Raw genomic sequence first — 19,850 nt, 5'->3', positions numbered from 1 at the left:
CCGCTCCGCGCCCCGAGTCAGGGACTTCCCAAAGCACAAGTCCGGTCTCCCGGCGCGCCGGCACAGCTTGTGGGAACGAGACGCCCAGCTCGCCACTCCGCGCCACCCGACGCTGGCCACCCCTCACCCTAGGACTCAAGGCTGAACCCCGCGGGGCTGAGAGCCCCACGCCCCCGGCCCGCCCCAGGATCGCGCCGCCGCTTGTTTACTCCCCGGCGCAGCCTAGTCCGACCCTGGGACCCGCCCTCCCCCACCGCCTATTGGCGGAGGAGGTGCCAAGGCTAGCGACGATTGGTCCGGAGGAGGCGGAGGGGTAGGCTGCGCGGGAGGCCGAGAGGGGGCAGCAGGCGATGGCGGCGGCGGCGGCGGCGGGTCGGCTAGGCTGGTTGCTCGCCGCGCTCTGCCTGGGCAACGCCGCCGGAGAGGCGGCGTCGGGCCCGCGAGTGTTGGGTGTGTGTCTGGAAGAAGACGGAGCCGCGGACGCGGGGTGGGCGCGCGGAGGAGAGGTGCGGGCCGCGTCGGAGGCCACCTTCCGCCTGCGCGTCTTCGGCTCGGGTTTGGCCAACAGCTCCTGGTCCTGGGTGGCCCCCGAGGGGGCGGGCTGCCCCGAGGGCGGGCCGGCCGCAGCGCCCGAGGAGGCGGCGGCCCCCACGGGCGAGTGGCGCGCGCTGCTGCGCCTGCGCGCCGAGGCCGCGCGCCCGCACTCGGCGCTGCTGGCGGTGCGCGGGGAGCCGGATGGCTCGGCGGCCCAGGAGACGGCGGCCCCCACGGGCGAGTGGAGCGCGCTGCTGCGCCTGCGCGCCGAGGCAGTGCGCGTGGAGCCGGGCGGCGCGGCAGCTGAGGAGGCGGCGCCGCCCTGGGCACTGGGCCTAGGGGCGGCGGGGCTGCTGGCTCTAGCGGCGCTGGCGCGGGGCCTGCAACTGAGCGCGCTGGCCCTGGCGCCCGCCGAGGTGCAGGTGCTGCGCGAGAGCGGCTCGGAGGCCGAGCGTGCGGCGGCGCGGCGCCTGGAGCCCACGCGGCGCTGGGCCGGCTGCGCCCTGGGAGCGTTGTTGCTGCTGGCCAGCCTGGCGCAGACGGCGCTGGCGGTGCTGCTGTACCGCGCGGCAGGCCAGCGTGCGGTGCCCGCCGTGCTAGGCAGCGCGGGGCTCGTGTTCCTGGTGGGCGAGGTGGTGCCGGCCGCCGTGAGCGGGCGCTGGGCGTTGGCACTGGCGCCGCGCGCGCTGCTCCTCAGCCGCCTGGCCGTGCTGCTGACCCTGCCGGTGGCGCTGCCCGTGGGCCAGTTGCTGGAGCTGGCGGCGCGGCCCGGGAGGCTGCGCGAGCGCGTGCTGGAACTGGCGCGCGGGGGCGGCGACCCTTACAGCGATCTCAGCAAAGGCGTGCTGCGCTGTCGGACCGTAGAGGACGTGCTTACTCCGCTGGAGGACTGCTTCATGCTGGACGCCAGCGCCGTGCTGGACTTCGGCGTCCTGGCCAGCATCATGCAGAGCGGCTACACGCGCATCCCGGTGTACGAGGAGGAGCGCTCCAACATCGTGGACATGCTCTACCTCAAGGACTTGGCCTTCGTGGACCCCGAAGACTGCACACCACTCAGCACCATCACCCGCTTTTACAACCATCCACTCCACTTCGTCTTCAACGACACCAAGCTGGACGCTGTCCTGGAGGAGTTCAAACGAGGTAACGGGATATTGGGGAGGAGACACGAATGCCAGAGCCCTCCGCTGGAAAAAGTGGGGGTTTATGGAAGTCTCAACGAAAGGGTCCCATCTTTATGGAGGGCAGTGAGACCTCCGAGTGGCCTTTTAGATGATGCCCTTGCAGCTGTCAGTGACCTTTTGAAATATCATTTAAAAGCTGACTTTTAGAGCGGTATAGACAGCAAAATCCCCTCTTTCCTTGTAGGCCTAATTTGGGGAGCTATGCCCACTTGGTTCTAACCCACTAGCTTTTTTTGTCAGTGTCATTTTTGTGAGTTTTGGCTTTGTAATAGGTCTAAATTCTTAAATAGAAACTAAAAGAATAAAGAAAATAGTCTCAAGTTACCTGGACGCTGTTATTTGTACACATAATATCAAATTAGTTTGGTCTGTGATGTTTCCAGGGATCATTGTTAAGGCCACTGATGAGCTGTTGCTTTGCTGATAACAGAAGGAATGATTCCTAATTTCCTGCAGATGTGAAAGAAACTTCCGCTTTGATTTCACCAGAAACAACTTTATGGATGCTGATTTAGTCTCCCCTTTGTCTGGTCTTTTTTGTTTGTTTTAACTTCCCCTTTTCTCATGCTGAGTAAGGTCTCTCTGGGTCTCCCTTAACTCCACATTTTCACCCTCTCTTTTCACCTTGGTTTATCTGAGCAACTCTAAGGTTGCTAGTAAAAAGTGAGACCCACCCTCCCAAGGGTCCCAAGGGTGTGAAGGTGTGGGTTCCTCTCTAGTCCTCTCCATTGGCAGGCTTGGGTGTGTTCCCCAGAGCTTGGCTGCTCTTTGTCCACTGGCCATGCTTCTCACACCTGAACTCCTGCAGGATAAGCATGGGGGACACCCAGGGCTGTGGATGGGCTTGACCCTAAAGGCTGCATAATGTGAGGCAGGGTCTTTACCGGAGAGCGGAGGCTCCTGATCTGCTTGGCAGCTGTGAAGTCTCCTGGCCCCAGGCCGCATGGGTGTTGAATAGTTGGGCAGTTACTGTCATTACTGTACCTTAGGATTGTGTGGGAGACTTTGCTCCACAGCTCTGACTGCTTTGCTTGAGAATTTCTTGGTTGCTCTTGGCTGTTTCCCCAAAAAGTGGCTATGCAGCCCCTCTCTGGGGAGGGAAGCCCCCGGTGGGGGCCAGACTTCCTGATGGTAAGTACTCTTCTCTGGGCCACTGTAGTCTCCCAGGCAGTGGAAGTTCTTGTGGCCTGGTGGCCAGCACTTCAGGTCCTGGAGTCCATAGAGGAAGGTTCCATCGTGCCCCTGCCACCTCCCAGCTTGAGACCCTGGGAAGGCTGGACTTGATCTTTTTTTTTTTTTTTTTTTTTTTTTTTAAATTTTTTCTTGCCCTTAGTATTTAGTTTTTATTGTAATTTTTTTTTAACGTTTATCTATTTTTGAGACAGAGAGACAGAGCATGAACGGGGGAGGGGCAGAGAGAGAGGGAGACAGAATTGGAAGCAGGCTCCAGGCTCTGAGCCATCAGCCCAGAGCCCGACATGGGGCTCGAACTCATGGACCGTGAGATCGTGACCTGAGCTGAAGTCGGACGCTTAACCGACTGAGCCACCCAGGCGCCCCTGGACTTGATCTTTGGGCGCTGACTTTGAGCAGAGCACTGACGGGTGTAGAGACCAATGAGTGGGGGTCCAGCTAAGAAATGCTGGAAGGCTGAACAGGGGTGTACAGTGGGCCTGGAGAGGAGGTCCAAGAGGGTATTCAGAGGTGGAATTGAGAGGGCTTTGTGGTTCGCTGAAGAGCTGTGGAGTGAGAGGGAGGAGCTGAAGGTGAGGCTTGGGGTTTCTGGCTTGGGGGTGGTGTTAGCCTTCTCTGAAGCAGAGCACTTACAGAGAAGGGGATCATTGTGGTGGTGGTGGGGGGGGGGGTGGCACAGACGAATTTGTTCTGAACACTGGAATTTGGGATTTGTCTGTGCAGTGTCCCAAGAGGCAGGCTATACCAGTTGATGAGAAATAGGAGGTAAAGACCCAAGCAGGAGATAAAGATCTGGTTGTTGTTATAGCAGTGGTCCCTCAGTCAAGCCACAGGAATGGTGCAAAAGGCCTAACCCCCTGAGGGCACAAGCATAAAAGGGATGGAGGGTAGCAGAGGAGAGGCTGCTGAGGAGAGCCAGAGGTTTAGAACGTCCTAGAAGCTAAGGGAAGAGACCACTTACCAAGGGAAGGTGAATGATTCAGGAGAGGCCAGCGTCATGTCATTTGGATCCAGCAGCCAGGATACCCTTGACCTTTGAGAGAGCAGATTTGGTGCTACGGTGTGGGGTGATGGAACGTGACAGTTGAAGTAGATGGACCTTCCATGAGGTATGGCTACAAAGAGGAAGCCAGAGAGCAGTGGTTGGGAGAGAACTGGCAGGGGAGAAGGCCTTAGCTCTTTGGTTTTAAGATGGGCGAGTTGGGTGTCTTTGGGTTTAAATGTTGATAGGAAGGAGCCGGTGGGGAGAGAAGGCCCACAGTCTGGGCTGCTCCTGTTCTGGGGTGGTGGACTCGGAGCAGCTCTGGGGAACCGGAAGGTTGAATGGGAAGCTCTTCAGTCCTCCTTGCCTTCCTCCTCCTGTGGCAGGTGAGGGGCATTCTCAGGGGAGGTTGGCTATGTCTTTCCTCTGACATTGGGCAGGCTTCTCTGCTTCTCTTTGCAGTGCAGTCCTTTGGTAGATACCTATTTTTCCTCATTGAAGTCCTTTGTAGCCTTACCCCTTTCTTCATTCTGTTTATGAACAAAGGGCGTATTGCAGCCTTTATGGCGCCTGAGGTTTTAGAAATCGATTCCCTTCCCATCTCTCTGCCAAGTGTGTGAGGTGGTGGTGCCCTCTGAATTTCCTGAAGCTGGAGTCCTTGGCATCTTGGCAGCTACCATTCCGGCCCTATTCCTTTCATTCCTTCAGAGCATCGTCTGTTTTGGAACTTTATAGTCTGGGAGAGGCACCTTCTCTGGTGAGGTGCCCCTTAGTGTGCAGACTTGAGATGACACCGATTATTTTGTGCAAACATTACCAGGAAGTGTGAATACTTTGGAGTTGTGGTAAATAACATGTGTTGTTTTAGAGCTTTTAATCCTGTCATCTTTGTCAACTCCCTAATGAAAACATTCAAGGACATTCAACCAAAGGAGGAATTAGGATGCGTGAGCTTTTCAAAGTCTCTGCTTTAAATGAACTGAGTTCTGGTGCTCGCTTCGGCAGCACATTTACTAAATGAACTGAGTTCTGGTTCACTGTCAGAGGCCAGAGGATCCCCATGATTCTGAAAAGAGTCAGAGCTGTTGTGAGGAATGTTACCCTGGCACTTTTCTCCTAGGACATGTTCCCACAGTTGCTTTAAAAAATAAAGGAAGGTTGGGCGCCTGGGTGGCTCAGTCAGTTCAGCTCAGGTCATGATAATCATGGTCTGTGAGTTTGAGCCCTGCGTCAGGCTCTGTGCTGATAGCTCAGAGCCTGGAGCCTGTTTCAGATTCTGTGTGTGTGTGTGTGTGTGTGTGTGTGTGTGTGTGTGTGTGTGTCTTTCTACCCCTCCCCTGCTCACGCTCTGTCTGTCTCAAAAACAAATAAACAAATAAATAATATATTAAAAGGTAAAGGAAGGCAAAGGAATTTAAACTCCAACTGCATTTTTACAAATATTCTAGAAATTAGACATTATGGAAGAGTCCTCTAGCATCCATATAATTGAGTACATTTGAGCTTGCTAACTGAAATTAAAACTCCCAAGAGCTTTTGCAGGGCTTTCTGGTTGATGTTGGTAAGATGCACCATCTGCCCCCTTGTCTGTGGCTCCGTAGAACTTGCTTGGGGAGAGCCTGTAGGCAGCGTCCTAGGGTCTGTGTTAGTGTTTCCAGTCAGCCAGCCAGGGGCCTGTATATTTTCAGGACGTTTTTATCCTATCAGATGAGAAATAAACTTTAATCCCTCCAGCTGCTTGTTCTGTGTGTACCCCTACTACTTTTTCATGGTTGCCTTCTGGACCCCTTGGACATTCTGTCTAGAGATAAACCACATGGCCATTGTGTTAGGGGATCTTTCAAGGGCTTTGCTTTCATCTGTTTGATATTGAGTCATTGCATGTGGCAGGCCACTGAGAAACTTGTGCCTGTTTTACAGAAGTTGGAAAGTGGGGCACCTGGGTGGTTCAGTTGGTTAAGCATCCGGCTCTTGATTTAGACTCCGGTCATGATCCCAGGGTTGTGGGATCGAGCCCCACATCATGCTTAGCATGGAGCCTGCCTAAGAGTCTCTTTCTCCCTCTGTCACTTTCTCCATTTGCACATGGCATTCCTCTCTCTCAAAACAAAAACAAAAACAAAAACATTTGGGGGCACCTGGGTGGCTCATTCATTAAGCATCTGACTTCATCTCAGGACACGATCTCTCTGCTCTGCTCATAGTTTGAGCCCCACATCAGGCTCTGTGCTGACAGCTCAGAGCCTGGAGCCTGCTTCGGATTCTGTGTCTCCCTTTCTCTGCCCCTCTCCCACTCATGGTCTGCCTGTCTTTCTCTTTTTCAAAAATAAATAAACATTAAAAAAAATTTAAAAAAACTGTTTGAAAGCAAGGGAGAAGTTAATCCATTCTAAAGGTAACATGCCAAAGCGACTGGCATTCTGGAAGAATGGAGCTGAAATGAGTTCTCTTAGATGGTCATCTAGAACCTGGGCTCTGGTTCCCAGAATCTGACCAAAATTGTATGTTGAGCTTTGGTGTTTCCCCATGAGGGCTGTCCTACAAGGGCCTTGCCTTGGCCCTTGTAGAAATGATGTCTGTCTGCCAGTGTGAACCATTCCCAGCACAGATACCCAGTGCTGGGAAGCATCTAGAAATGCTGAGTTCCTCATTCAATGCTTCTGTCTCAGCAGGAAAGAGCAGGTAGTTCTAGGCAACCCCTGGCCTTTTCCTCCTGGAAGCGGGAAAGATGGTATAGTCATTTCTGCCTTTAATTTTTGTCTGAGGATGTTAGAGCATCCTAGAAAACGATACTTTTCTTTAGAAGGGCTCCTGTGCTGGAGAGAGTACCTTGGCCACGTGTAACTCACCCAGAGGGGAGGATTTCCTAAGATTCGGGTTTTTTGTTCTCTTCAGTGAAAGTCAGTTGAGTGTGGTGGTTAAGAGAACAGATTCAGGAGCCAACTGCCTGGGTTCAAATCCCATGTTTTTTTTGTTTTGGGGGGGTTTTTAATTTTTTTTTTTTTTTTTTTTGAGAGAGTGCACACAGACATAAGCAGGGGAGGGGCAGAGAGAAAGGGGAACAGAAGATCTGAAGCAGGCTCCGTGCTGACAGCAGAGAGCCTGATGTGGGGTTCAAACTCAAGAGCTGTGAGATCATGACCTGAGCTGAAGTCAGATGCTTAACTGACTGAGTCACCCAGGTGCCCCATCAAATCCAGGTTTTGCACTTGGGTGAGTCACTGAACCTTCTCTTGGTCTCAGTTTTCTCTGCAAATTGTAAATGGGAATAATGTTCTGTTCCTTCATAGAGTTGTTGAAGGATTTGTAAGTTAATAACTGAATAAAGCCCTTAGTGGCCAGCACACAGTAGGCACGAAATGCTGCAATCCTTCAACGTCTCAGGTGCACATTTTTTTGTGTTTGAACTTCTCTGCAATCAGGATGTATCTCACAATTGAGGACATCTTAGATTTGATGAAATATAGTTAAGTGTTTTCTTTTTATTCTTTTAGAGCCTCATTCCTTTCTTGATGATCTGACCAGTGGTCTAATAATAATAGCTTTTGGTTGACTGGACATTTTGTTCAATCTAAAGTTGGAGCAGAGGTCTTCCTGCACCTGACACTGGGGGGGTGGGGCATGGATGCTGAAAGAATAAGGCAGTGTGTGCCAGACAGAGTTCCAGAGAGTGTGTTTCTGAACTCTGTTCACCACACTGTAATTAAACCCAAGGTATGTAAAGTATTATTCACACAAAGAAGTGAACTTGACTTTTTTCTTTACTGAAAGATTCTTTTTTTTTTTTTTTTTTAAACTGAGAGATTTTTGAAGCAAATACTCCCTTACGTGGATCCAGGCTAGCTTTTACCTTAAGTTTTTTTCATCAGTAACAAAGGCTGAGGTGAGTTTCTCTTAGTTCTGTATCCTAGTCCTGCACAACCCCTTCTGCAGCCCCTGCCCACATGTGGCTGTCAAGTTCTTGAAAGGTAGTTGGTCTGAGGTGTGCTGGAAGTGCCTAACACACACCAGACTTCAAAGACAGTGCAAAAAAGGAAAATATGTTTCAATCTTTAAAAAATTTTTATTAAAAAAAAATTTATGTATTTGAGAGAGAGAGATAGCAGGTGAGGGGCAGAGGGGGAAGGGAGGGAATCCCAAGCAGGTTCTGTGCTGTCAGTGCAGAGCCCAATGTGGGCTCTGTCCCACGAACCAGGAGATCATGACCTGAGCTGAAATCGAGAGTCAAAAGCTTAACCGATTGAGCCTCCCAGGCACCCCTAATTTATTTAAATTTTTAATTAATTAATTTTTATTTTTATTTTTTTTTAAGATTTTATTTTTAAGTAATCTCTGTACCAACTTGGGGTTCAAACTCACAACCCGGAACTCGAGAGGCACATGCTCCACTGACTAAGCCAGCCAGGGGTCCCTGTTTTGATGTTTTTATATTGATTGAATGTTGAAATATTTTGGCTATATTGAGTTAATAATATGCTGTCAATTAATTTCACCTGTGGTTTTTTTTTTTTTTTTTTTGGTTTGGTTTGGTTTTTGTTTTTTAATGTGGCTACTCAGAAATTTACAATGACCTAGGTAGCTTGCATTTTTTTTCTTTTGGACAGGTATAAAGTTTCGTAGATAAAAAAAGTAGATTCTTGAAGTTTTCTCAATATTCCCCAGCACTCTGAGGCTTGGGCTTTTTCAAGCTTACATTTCTTTATCAAAGAAACAAACAGAAAGCTAATCTGAAGAAGAGGAAAGTGAACAGTTCCAGGCTGCTGCTCTTCCTCCCACACAGTTGGGGCTCTGACTGGCTGATTACCATTTACCATCTTCTCCCTGGATAACTTTCATAGACCTTGGCTTCTGGAAATAAAGGACAGCATTCCGAATTGGGAAAACTTTCCTAGGAGAGTCACTGGGTGGCCCCTCTCTGCTCTGCCATTTAGATTGTCCCAGAGGAGGCTGTGTTTCTGGAGTTGGTGCCCTTGTGTGTGCAACCCTATTGCACCTGTCTTAGTCTGATGCATCCTTGTCTATGCCACGTTCATTTAGACCAGAGGCTGAGTCTGCTCTGCCACTGCCTGGGTGCCCTTGTGCGGGTGAACACAGTGTCTGAGATCTAGGTTCCTTCGATGTAAAGTGAGTCCCACCTTGTGCTTGGCACCTTGTAGGAAAAACATCAACTTCTGTCCCTTTGGTGAGCTTGTCACAGGTGGGAGTAAGCAAAACGGGAGGCCCCTGGCAAGCTGTAATCTGAGTGTCCCCTCCCCCAGGGAAGTCCCACCTGGCCATCGTGCAGAGGGTGAACAACGAGGGTGAAGGTGACCCCTTCTACGAGGTGCTGGGCCTGGTCACCCTGGAGGACGTCATTGAGGAGATCATCAAGTCTGAGATCCTGGATGAGTCTGAGGATTACCGTGAGTCTTGACTACTGGTAGTGTTCCATCTCAACTTTTAAGCCTACTGAGATGTATTGTGTGCATCAGAGGACAGTAGGTCTCCGTGTTGCTGAAAATGAGGCTGGATCTCCAGTCAGAGCTGTTACCTAGCCAGGCCCCTCTCCCTTTAGCCCTGCCTCAGGTCAGGTGTCCGAGGCCCCACACCTGCGCCTGGCTGGGGAGCCACGGCCTTTACAGTCTCAGTGCTTGCCTGGGGCTCTCATCATAGCTGCATTGTTTGGTTTCTCCAGCACAGAGGGGACACTCTGCCCTTTATGGGCCTTTCCCAGTCTCCTGTTTGCCTTGGCCCTTACTTTCTCATGTTCTTTTGTACAGTACGGAAACGTTTCCTCCAGGTATCCCATTCTTTACTGCTAAGAGGGTCTTTCCAAAACAAGATTCTGGGGCCTGTCTTAGAAGTGTCTGCCTCTTGGGATGATGGCTGAGATCTGTAGGGTAGACGCAGAACCCATGCTCGATGGCTGAGGTCTCACATGCACACTTGGGACACTGAACACCCCACCCCTGTTTGTTATCAGGTGAATCACTTTGCCCATGCATCTGTCCCCCAAATGCAGCCTCTTTAGTTTGGTGCCTCAGGTTGCCATAGGCGTGCAGACATCAGGTTAGCTGCTGCTGTTTAGCACCAGTTATCTGCAAACACGTGCTTTCTGGTGAGGGGTCTCTTAATGACCAAGAATGTCTATTATTTTTACAAGTGGTCTTGCTGTTATACCAGTATTATCTCCCAACTCTGAGGAGAGGAGCAGTCGCTTTCCATACTCCCTCGGGATATAGCAAGAATATGGGTTGCTGCCCCCTCCCATCCCCAAGAACCTCCAGGCCTTGGCTTGGTTGTGTTGATTGGAGGGCTACTGATGGCTCAGCAGGCCTTCTTGCCATTGTAGGAGATGCCACAGTGAGGAAGAAGCCTGCTTCTCTGAGTGCCCCTCTCAGGCGGAAAGAGGAATTCTCTTTGTTCAAGGTGTCTGACGATGAATATAAAGTGAAAATCTCGCCTCAGCTGCTCTTGGCCACCCAGCGCTTCCTGTCCCGAGGTGAGGGTGAAGGGTGGGCCTTGTCTTTGCTCTCTTGCTCCCCGTCCAGTGGGTCAGGAGACCTCCAGGCGGACACCAGGTGTCCCCTCATTCCCAGTAAGGACAGTGTCCAGAACATGTGCTTCTCTCTGTAGCCCTGTCAGCATCTCAGGGCACCTGAGTGGCAGCTCCTGTCTGCCAGGTGGCTGAGAGCTGGGGCCAGGCTGGTGCCACCTCTGGCGAGCCACAGCAGCGGGTGGGTGTGTGCCTGCCCAGTTCTCTTGTATTGGGGAGGTGACTTGGCTCATGTGGGGCAGCAGGAGTCGGGTGTGGCTGTGCAGGCCACTTTGGGCCTGGTGGACACTGTCCCTTTTTTCCACCACGGGGCAGAGGTGGATGTATTCAGCCCCCTGCGAATCTCCGAGAAGGTCCTGCTGCACCTGCTGAAGCATCCCAGCGTCAACCAGGAAGTGAGGTTTGACGAGAGCAACCGTCTGGCTGCCCACCATTACCTGTACCAGCGCAGCCAGCCGGTGGATTATTTCATTCTCATCCTGCAGGTAACTGGGAGCCCAGACTGGGGCCTCCCACTTGCTCAGAAACTAGGGAAGGGTCTGAGAAGAGGGAGGATCATCCAGATACACACCCCCTGAATAACTGGGGTTGCTGCTTTCTCCTTGTGCTCTCTTCCGGCAGGAAAGGTAATCTGTCTGCATCTGTTTCTTTCCCTGCTCCTCCTTCCTCCCTTTCCCTACACCTCCCAGGGCAGGGTTGAGGTGGAGATCGGGAAAGAGGGCCTGAAGTTTGAGAATGGGGCCTTCACCTACTATGGAGTATCTGCCCTGACAGCACCGTCCTCAGGTAAGTCGCAGCCCTCTGGGAGTGGAATGCTGGGTTCAGCTGCTGGGCTGGGCAGAGTCTGACCTTCCTGGCTGCTTGCTGGGGGAAAGGTCCTGGCCTCCCTTTCTTCCAGGTGTTCCTGTGTGTGTGTGTGTGTGTGTGTCTGTGTTAATGTTCATTTGAGAGAGTACACACACATGCACACTCGCAAGCAAGCAAGCGGGGGGAGGGGCAGAGAGAGGGAGAGAGAGAATCCCAAGATAATCTCTGAGCTGTCAGGTCAGAGTCTGACTTGGGGCTCAATCTCATGAGCTGTGAGATCACGATCTGAGCTGAAATCAAGGGTCGGACACTTAATGGACTGAACCACCCAGTTGCCCTGTCCTGTCAGACATTGCTCTTTGGGACAGGCTGGCTTTTCTCATCTCTGTGCTGCGTTGAGGGAATGGGCAGCATTTCTTTGGGGCTCATCTTTGTTGCTCGCTCCTACCCCTGCTAGCCTTTCCCAGGAGGAAGTGTGCTTGCCATCCTTCTCTATGTTCTAGCTATCTGTGAGGTGGATGTTAGAGACTGCATTTGTCCCCACCAGAGATGTCAGTGTTTGTTTCTTCTGATAGTTCATCAGTCCCCAGTGTCCTCGCTCCAGCCCATCCGCCATGACCTGCAGTCTGAGCCAACCGATGGTGGCCGCTTGTCTGCGTACTGTCCTGACTACACCGTGCGGGCCCTCTCCGACCTACAGTTCATTAAGGTGACTGGGCTGCTCATGGGTACTGGTTTTTTTTTTTTTTCAACGTTTTTTATTTATTTTTGGGACAGAGAGAGACAGAGCATGAATGGGGGAGGGGCAGAGAGAGAGGGAGACACAGAATCGGAAACAGGCTCCAGGCTCCGAGCCATCAGCCCAGAGCCTGACGCGGGGCTCGAACTCACGGACCGGACCGCGAGATCGTGACCTGGCTGAAGTCGGACGCTTAACCGACTGCGCCACCCAGGCGCCCCACATGGGTACTGGTTTTTAATCAGCTTTGTGTCCCCAAGGGGCTGAACCAGCTGGTCACAAATTTGTATGGATTAAGAGTGGATTCTAGTTGAGTCAACCTGAGAGTTCACACACAGAGCACGGCCTTGTACTTGCTCTGAAGGACAGACGGTCTTGGCCCCTGGAGGCCTGATTGCTGACAGTCTAGTCCCGTCACTGGGACTGCACCCAGTTTCCTTTTGAGATCTTAAAAACACTGCTTGATTGCTCCCCTCTTCCCTTGGCTTGCTTAAAGTTCTTCATTTTTCTTGGTCCTGCTGAGTGTGACTCTCCCACCTAGTTCTGGTGCTTGTGGGCAGGAGGGAGAGGTGTGATCTTTCATACCTCACTTTATCCATCTGGTTTCACGAGTCGCACCTGCGTGGTAATGCTTCCTATCTTCTAGGTCACGCGGCTGCAGTACCTCAATGCACTCCTGGCTACTCGAGCCCAGAACCTGCCACAGTCCCCGGAGAGCGCAGATCTCCAGGTCATCCCAGGCAGCCAGATCAGGCTCCTCGGTGACAAGACAGCCACAGCAGCAGGTGAGCCCCTCATGGCCACATCCCACCGTGTGTCAGCCCAGAGGGAGTTCATGTCCTGTGCCGTCCTTGCTGTTCGCACACACAGACTCACTCTCTCTGCCCTCACTCTGCCTTGCATTCTTCTTTCCTTGTCCCCTTTTTTGCCCATCCTCTCCTCTTTCTCTTTTCACTGGTTTTAAAGCTTGGATGACATTGCGCTGTAGACCAGCTGACGTTGAAAGTATGTTAAGTTAGCATTTTCTCTGGAGGGCTTGTTAGGATGGATTGACTTAATTAGAGAATAGTTGCTAAGTGGGAATAAGGTCAAGCTCAGACACTCTTGGTCATTTAGGATTAGAGTTAGGTCACCTGAAAAATGAAGATCTAGGTCACCAGTGGGCCTGGCTCAGAAGGTGGCTGGTCGACACCATCCCAGAAACCGAGAAGGGTACTTGTTGAGACATTCAGTCAGGTGAAGCTAATATTTAAGGCGTGCCCTTCGGATCCAGGGTTCCACTTTGAGCAGGAGTATCACGTTGGAAGAAATAGACTTTGCAGTGTGGGGTAGGTTGTGGGATGGCAAACCATGCCTTCAAGAGCATAAGGAGGGAAAATAAAAAGCCTATGGAGAGAGGCCTTTGGGTAGGAGTGGTAAAAAGTCAGGGAACTTATTTTCCTTACTACTCAAGAAGGTACTTTTATTCTGATTGAGCTCCTGAGTTGGGGTTAGAGATACACTCCAAGGCTGAGTGGTGCTGGAGGAGTGGGTGGGGCTTCCACAGAGGCCACCGGCTGCCCTGGGCACTCTGCAGTGGGGACACCGAACTCATTTGAACGCTTACTCTGCCTGACACTGTACTAGGAGCTTTCCTTATCCTAACTCATCCAAGAAAACTTCCCAGCCATTTTCAGAGGTGGTAGTGGTAAGGTGCATTTTACAGATGAAGAGTCAGAAGCAGAGAGAGACCTAGGCACTCTGGCTTGGAACCTGTGCCTGCCCTTGGCCTTGGTGTCTCATAGGGAACAGCTCTGATTTCTTAAACCCACACTTGAGAACACGAATATGTTTTTATGGTAGAAAGATACTTTCTGAGAGGTGACCTGTAGGTGCAAGGGACAGAGAGCCCCACCCTGGGCCACGTTAGCGGCTCAGCCCAAGTGCTTCATCTCTGTGTTGGTAGAAGGGGGCCCCAGCTTGAGGTGTGCTGCTCAAACCCTGGATCTGGGCGTTTGAGCCTTTTCTCCGTGAACGTGCGCTGAGAGGTGGTGGTCTGCCTTTTAGGACTGATCACAGGTCTGTATTTACTGTGATACTGTTGTTTTGTGAGATGCCACTTGTATAGAGGTTCACACCATCTCATTAGACTTGGGTCTCAAAAGCCAGTATGTTGTTCTTTCAAAATGTGAGCATTGGTCTTGGTTTTCTCAGCCTGAACTCTGTGTGGGTCCATCTGCTACTCAGACTGCACATGTTCTTTTCAAGGTGTAGACCTAAATCTAAGAAGGATGGTTTTTCCTTCATTTCCTTTTTTATTATACATGCAGTGTTTTACCGTCCTTTTTTGGCTTCAGCTGTTCATTGGGCAGTCCTGTAAGGGACTACAGGTATCTCCGAAAGTTTGCTTGGCGCTGCTTTGCTTTTACAAAGTATCTACGTCCGTGCCTGTTTTCACTAACTGAAAGAAATGCGAAGAGGACTTTTGCTTTATGAAATGGTGGTTGCATCTTCGCTCTCTGCCATTCTGGCTTACAGAAGGTTCCATAGCAACACTCTACTTTGGGAAAGCAGGGAAACCTATAATTTACAGTGGCTCTGTGGGTCATTTTCCTCTGTGTAATGGATTAGCATCCCCTGTTCTGTTGCCATGATGTTGCTTCTCCCTTAAGTGCGCCCTGACATTTGTCCCTAGTGGGGCTTGCCTGCTGTGCTTGTGCTCCTGCCTCGGCTCCCAAAGTTCTTGCTGCAGTCTCTCTGGTGGGTGGCACTCTGCTGACCAGGAGAGCTTAGTGTCGCTGCACACATGGAGGTGTTGCTGGGGACATTGCTTAAATAGTGCAGGTCAGAACTATCCCCTGATTGACTTTGGCACTAGATTTCCTGGCAGACAAATGCCTTTATTGAGATGCTTGGAAGGCACAATCATTTTTAACTGCCTACAGCAGGGGTCGGCAAACTGGCCAGCTGCCGGTTCTTGTAAATAAAGTCCTATTGGACCCGACCTGCTGGTTTATGGGTTGTATATGGCTGCCTTTAGCTACAACAGCCGAGTTGAATTGTTGCCACAGGAACCATATGACCTGCAAACCCTAAAAATATTGGCCCTTTACAGAAAGTTTCCTGACCCCTGGCCTGCCATTTCAAACTCGGGGTAACTACTGCGCAACAACCATTCACAGAGCTGATTTCCAAGGGAGAGTCCACTCCAGACGCTGCGCTTCCTGCTCCCTCTGGTTCTGAGGCTCAGGCAGCGTGTTTGCACGCCGCCACCCAGGCCCCCGACCCCGCCCAGCGCATCTGTGCCCTCGGTGCTGCCCAAGCCGACAGGCCCTGCCGGCGCAGCTGCATAGCTGGTTTCCTCTTGTCTCTCTCCCCTCTGCTCTCTCTAGCCTTCCCCGTAGACCTTTCCCTCTTTGGCACATTTGGAAACTGCAGTTGATAATTGACTGTGGACTAGTGAGCATTTTTTGTTTTCAGAAAACACCCAAGGTAAATATCTTCCCTTTCTCTTTGCTTTCCTTCCCCAGCCCTCTAGCTGCTGGGAGGAGCCCTGGAAACCGCTCCCACTCCCACCCCTGCCTGGGAGGTGTTTCTCTTGGGGGGTGGGAGGGTGAGTGGGCTCTTCCTGTCCCTTGTTCCTACTTTTCATTTTTCTGGAAGACAGGAGGGGTCATGAAATACTCGGCACTGGAAACTAAACCTTCCTTCCAGTGCAGGTGTTTTATTGTCCAGGGCGGGCTCCTCTCCAGCATTTATGGCCTTGGCCTCCCGTGAGCAGAACCCCCCTGCCCTGCTTTCCTGCCTCTCAGTGATGCATCCCCTCCTCCCAGTGGTTTTCTCTTGTGATGTGGAGTTAGCCTATTTTCCTAACTCATCACTCCCAGCTCTGCCTTGATACTGAGGTGTCCTGAGGCTCCTCTGTCTTACCCACCCCTTCTTTTCCTGAAGACAGTTTTAACACTTGGTTTTGATAAGGCCTGCTCCCTTTACTGATTTTGATATTAATTTTCCTTTCCCTCTCTCCTCTAGGGCCCAACCACAGCAGACCTGGCCTCCCAGCAGAGGAGAGCCCTGGGCGGAACCCAGGGGTTTAACTGCTTGCCAGGCAGCCCCAGGTGTGGGCAATGGACAAGCACGTGGGGAACTGGAGAGCCGAGGAGTAGCTTCCTGTCAGCCTGTCCCCATCCCCTCCAGGCCACGTTTTAGATGGCCCTTATAGATGTCGGTCTTGGGCTGTCCTCAGAACCAGACCTCAGTGCCAGGAGCCTTCAGCAGGTCCTGCCCTCCTTTAGGAAATGGGGGTTAGCTGGGGCGCAGCCCTCCAGGCCTGCTTCTGAAGGGAATGGAAAGAACACTGTCATCTCCGGTCCCCAGGACCCAGCCTTCTCCCTGTGACAGTGCAGTGTATTTATACCTCTTTGGGCCAAGCCATGATGTGAGTGCACGATTATTGCCTTTATGTGGCCGTTACCTGTACTCACTTTGCTTTTAATTTGCCAACTTTCTGCTGCCGGCAGCACTTTTTGAGCAAACCAAGAGCACTAGTTTTGGCTGGGGGTTCACATCCATGACCTTGGCCACAGTGAACTATTTGGCTTCCCTTACAATGCCATGTTTCAAAGCACATGCCCCTGCCAGTTGCGTGTGCCAAACCTAGAAGAAGCACGATGACCCACAAGTATGTCCCACTGTCCTGCTCCCTCCTGTGGAGGTTGCTTCTCTGAGCCCTGAGCTCAGAGCCCTGAGCAAGCAAGCTGGCCCCCAGTGGCACTGAGGAGTCCTGCTCTTTCTGCTTCTCAGCCTGTCTTGCTTAGTTGCCACTAACAGTATTTGTCTTTTTCTGTGTTTTAAGAAGAGGTAATACATGGGAGGAAGGGGTCTGCTGCACCTAATCCTTAGTTGCTGGATCCCAGGGAGATTAACCAACTGCTAGACCTGTTTTTGTACCTTCTTCCTAGGCCTCTGTGGAGAGCTGTATGGCTGTAATTTGCAGGGAGAACAGCAAGGGGGAGGAGGGAAGGTTGGTTATACACCAGGCAGATCCTCATCCCCTTTCTTAAAAAAAAAAAAAAAAAAAGAACAGGACATCAGGTTTTTTTATACCCCTGAAACATTTCAGCTCTCTGCTTTTTTGCTATTCTTAGCTACAGGGTTTTAGAGAATTGGGAATAAGAAGGCATTTGTCTTTTTCTTCTGGTTTACCCACATTTACCTTCCACAGTTCTTCAATGGTGTAGAAACTGGGGCATCATAGAGACCTAGGATCTCAGATTGGATAGGGAGGAAGGAGGATTTCTGGAACTTTTCTCAAAGGAATTTGAATCCCTTATCTGGGACTAGTGGGAATGAAAGCCAAAGAACATTGGCATGCTCACTTAGAAACTGTTCTCAAGGAAGTCTAAGAGCAAACCCAGGTTGGGAAACAGATACTTAGACATCATCTGTCTCCAGAACAATGGTTCTTAACTTTGGCTGCACATTAGAATCACCTGGTAAATTAAAAATACGGGATACCTGGGGCCCACCTTCCAGGGAGCCTGATTTAATTGGTCTGGGTATCAGGATTTTATTTTTTTTTTGGAACAATTTTAATTTTTTTTGTTTGTTTTTAAAGTAAGCTCCATCCCCAGTGTGGGGCTTGAGCTCCCAACCTTGAGATCAAGAGTTGCATACTCTACTGACTGAGCCAGCCAGGTGCCCCTGAAATAATTTTAGATTCCCAGAAGAGTTCCATATACCCTTTCCCTTAACGTTAATATCTTACATAACCTTGGTACATCTATCAGAACTAAGAAAAAATTAACATTGGTACAAAACTGTTAACTAAATTACAGACTTTACTTGGATTATATCAGTTTTTCCAATAATGTCCTTTTTCTGTTGCAGGATCCAATCCAGGATACCAAGTTGCATTTAGAGTTATTGCTTACTTTTTTTCTAACTAACTTTTTATTTTGAAACCATTACAGATTCATAGGAAGTTGCAAAGCTAGAGGTACCCTTCACCCAGTTTTCCTTAATGGTTACTTCTTACATAGTTATAATACAGTATCAAAACCCAGAAGCTGACACTAGCACAATGTGGGTGTATAGTTCTCTGTCACAAGTAGATTTGTGTAACCACCACTTCAGCCTAGATAGAGCTACCCCATCACCACGAGGATCTCCCTCCGGGCACCCTCTGAGAACCACACCCACCCGCTTGGCCTCCATCCCTAATCCCTGGCAACCACTGTTCTAAGATTTTGTCATTTCAAGAATGTTGTGTGAGATCATATAGTATGTAACCATTTGGGATTGGCTTTTTTCACTCAGCGTAATACTCCAGAGATACATCCAGGTTGTTGTGTGTGTCAGTAGTTCATTCCTTTTGATTACTGCATTGTATTCCTTGATATACTCCTTGTCCCGTTGAAGGACATCTGGGTGGTTTCCAGTTTTTGGCTATTCCGAATAAAGCTGCTATGAACGTTCATTACAAGTTTTTGTGTAAACATTGGTTTTCTGAGGTAAATGTCCAGCAATGCAATTGTTAGGTTGTATGGTCATTGCATAGTTGTTTTTTTTTTTTTTTTTTTTTTAATGTTTATTTTTGGAGACAGCAGAAGGCAGGGGGAGGGGCAGAAAGAGAGGGGGTCAGAGGATCTTAAGTGGTCTCCACACTGCCAGCAGAGAGCCTGAAGTAGGGCTCAAACTCATGAACAGTGAGATCATGACCTGAGCCTACATCAGAGGCTTGACTGAATGAGCCACCCAGGTGCCTCTCTGCATGGTTAGTTTTTTAAACAAACTGCTACATGTCTTTAGCTGTACAATTTTCTGTTCCTATTAGGGATGTGTGAGTGATCCAGTTTCTCTAAATCTTCATTTGGTATTGTCACCATTTTTTATTTTAGCCATTCTGGTAGGTGTGTAGTGATATCTTTGTGGCTTCTAGTTGTATTAACAGAATGGCTGATGTGTATCTTCTCATGTGCTTATTTTGTGAAATACCTGTTCTTTTGCCTTTTTTTTTTTTAAATTTTTTTCTAATGTTTTATTTTTGAGAGAGTGCAAACTGAGGAGGGGCAGAGAGAGAGAGGGAGACACAGAATGTGAAACAGACTCCAGGCTCTGAACTGTCAGCACAGAGCCTGATGTGGGGCTCGAACCCACAACTGTGAGATCATGACCTGAGCTGAAGTTGAACATTTACTGACTGGGCTACCCAGGTGCCCCTTGCCCATTTTCTTTTAAGTTCTGTTTATTTTGAGAGCACGAGCAGGAGAGGGTCAGAGAGAGAGAGAGAATATCCCAAGCAGGCCCTGCACTGTCAGCGCAGAGCCCAGTGAGGGGCTCGAATTCACGAACCGCGAGACCATGACCTGAACTGAAACCAATAGTTGGACGCTCAAACAGCTGAGCCACCCAGGTGCCCCTCTTTTTGCCCATTTGTAATTGGTTTGGTCTTTCACTATTGTTTTGAATTCTTTATATATTCTAAATACTAGGCCTTTGTTGGATTTTTGGTTTGCAAACATTTTCTCCCAGTCCCTTATTTTTTTCATATTCTAAACAGGATTCTTTATAAAGGAAAAGTTTTTAATTTTGATGAACTCCAGTTTACCCGTTTCCTTTTATGGATTGTGCTTTTGGTATCATGTCTAATCTTTACCTAGTACTAGATCCCAAAGATTGTCTGTTTTGTTTTTGTTTTTGTTTTTTTTTTAATTTTTCAAATGTTTCTGAGAGTGCAAGTAGGGGAGGGGCAGAGAGAGAGGGAGACACAGAATCTAAAGCAGGCTCCAGGCTCTGAGCTGTCAACACAGAGCCCAATGTGGGGCTTAACCCCAGGAATCAAGAGATCATGACCTGAGCCAAAGCTGGACACTTAACTGATTGAGATGTCCA

At 50.1% G+C, this 19,850-nt stretch overlaps 1 protein-coding gene across 3 annotated transcripts; it reads left to right on the top strand.

Moving 5' to 3' along the window:
- The first annotated feature begins 330 nt into the window (after positions 1 to 330).
- CNNM3 (cyclin and CBS domain divalent metal cation transport mediator 3) lies at positions 331 to 18,435 on the top strand. 3 transcript variants are annotated; one of them, XR_008417824.1, is made up of 9 exons: positions 331 to 1,680; positions 9,156 to 9,299; positions 10,229 to 10,378; positions 10,748 to 10,917; positions 11,122 to 11,218; positions 11,815 to 11,948; positions 12,625 to 12,763; positions 15,350 to 15,449; positions 15,990 to 18,435. XR_008417824.1 is itself a non-coding variant. In XM_019443401.2 (8 exons), exons 1-8 carry the CDS (start codon positions 351 to 353, stop codon positions 16,052 to 16,054), a joined length of 2,229 nt encoding a protein of 742 aa, XP_019298946.2. In that variant the 5' UTR covers positions 331 to 350; the 3' UTR covers positions 16,055 to 18,435. The 3 variants fall into 3 exon arrangements, 2 of the variants coding, with proteins under 2 accessions (XP_019298946.2, XP_053746615.1); XM_019443401.2 differs by lacking the exon at positions 15,350 to 15,449; XM_053890640.1 differs by lacking the exons at positions 15,350 to 15,449; positions 15,990 to 18,435 and adding an exon at positions 15,073 to 15,259.
- The last annotated feature ends 1,415 nt before the right edge of the window (positions 18,436 to 19,850 follow it).

Source organism: Panthera pardus, unplaced genomic scaffold, assembly GCF_024362965.1.
Source record: "Panthera pardus isolate Hobbes unplaced genomic scaffold, ASM2436296v1 HiC_scaffold_25, whole genome shotgun sequence".
NCBI lineage: Eukaryota > Metazoa > Chordata > Mammalia > Carnivora > Felidae > Panthera > Panthera pardus.
This window is presented reverse-complemented; position numbering and strand designations above follow the sequence as displayed.

Excerpts from the sequence above, each read along its gene's own strand:
- CNNM3 (XM_053890640.1), top strand. The coding sequence starts at position 351 with ATGGCGGCGGCGGCGGCGGCGGGTCGGCTAGGCTGGTTGCTCGCCGCG. Across the intron at positions 11,219-11,814 it reads CCTGACAGCACCGTCCTCAG|TTCATCAGTCCCCAGTGTCC; the intron begins GTAAGTCGCAGC and ends TTCTTCTGATAG. Across the intron at positions 11,949-12,624 it reads CCGACCTACAGTTCATTAAG|GTCACGCGGCTGCAGTACCT; the intron begins GTGACTGGGCTG and ends CCTATCTTCTAG.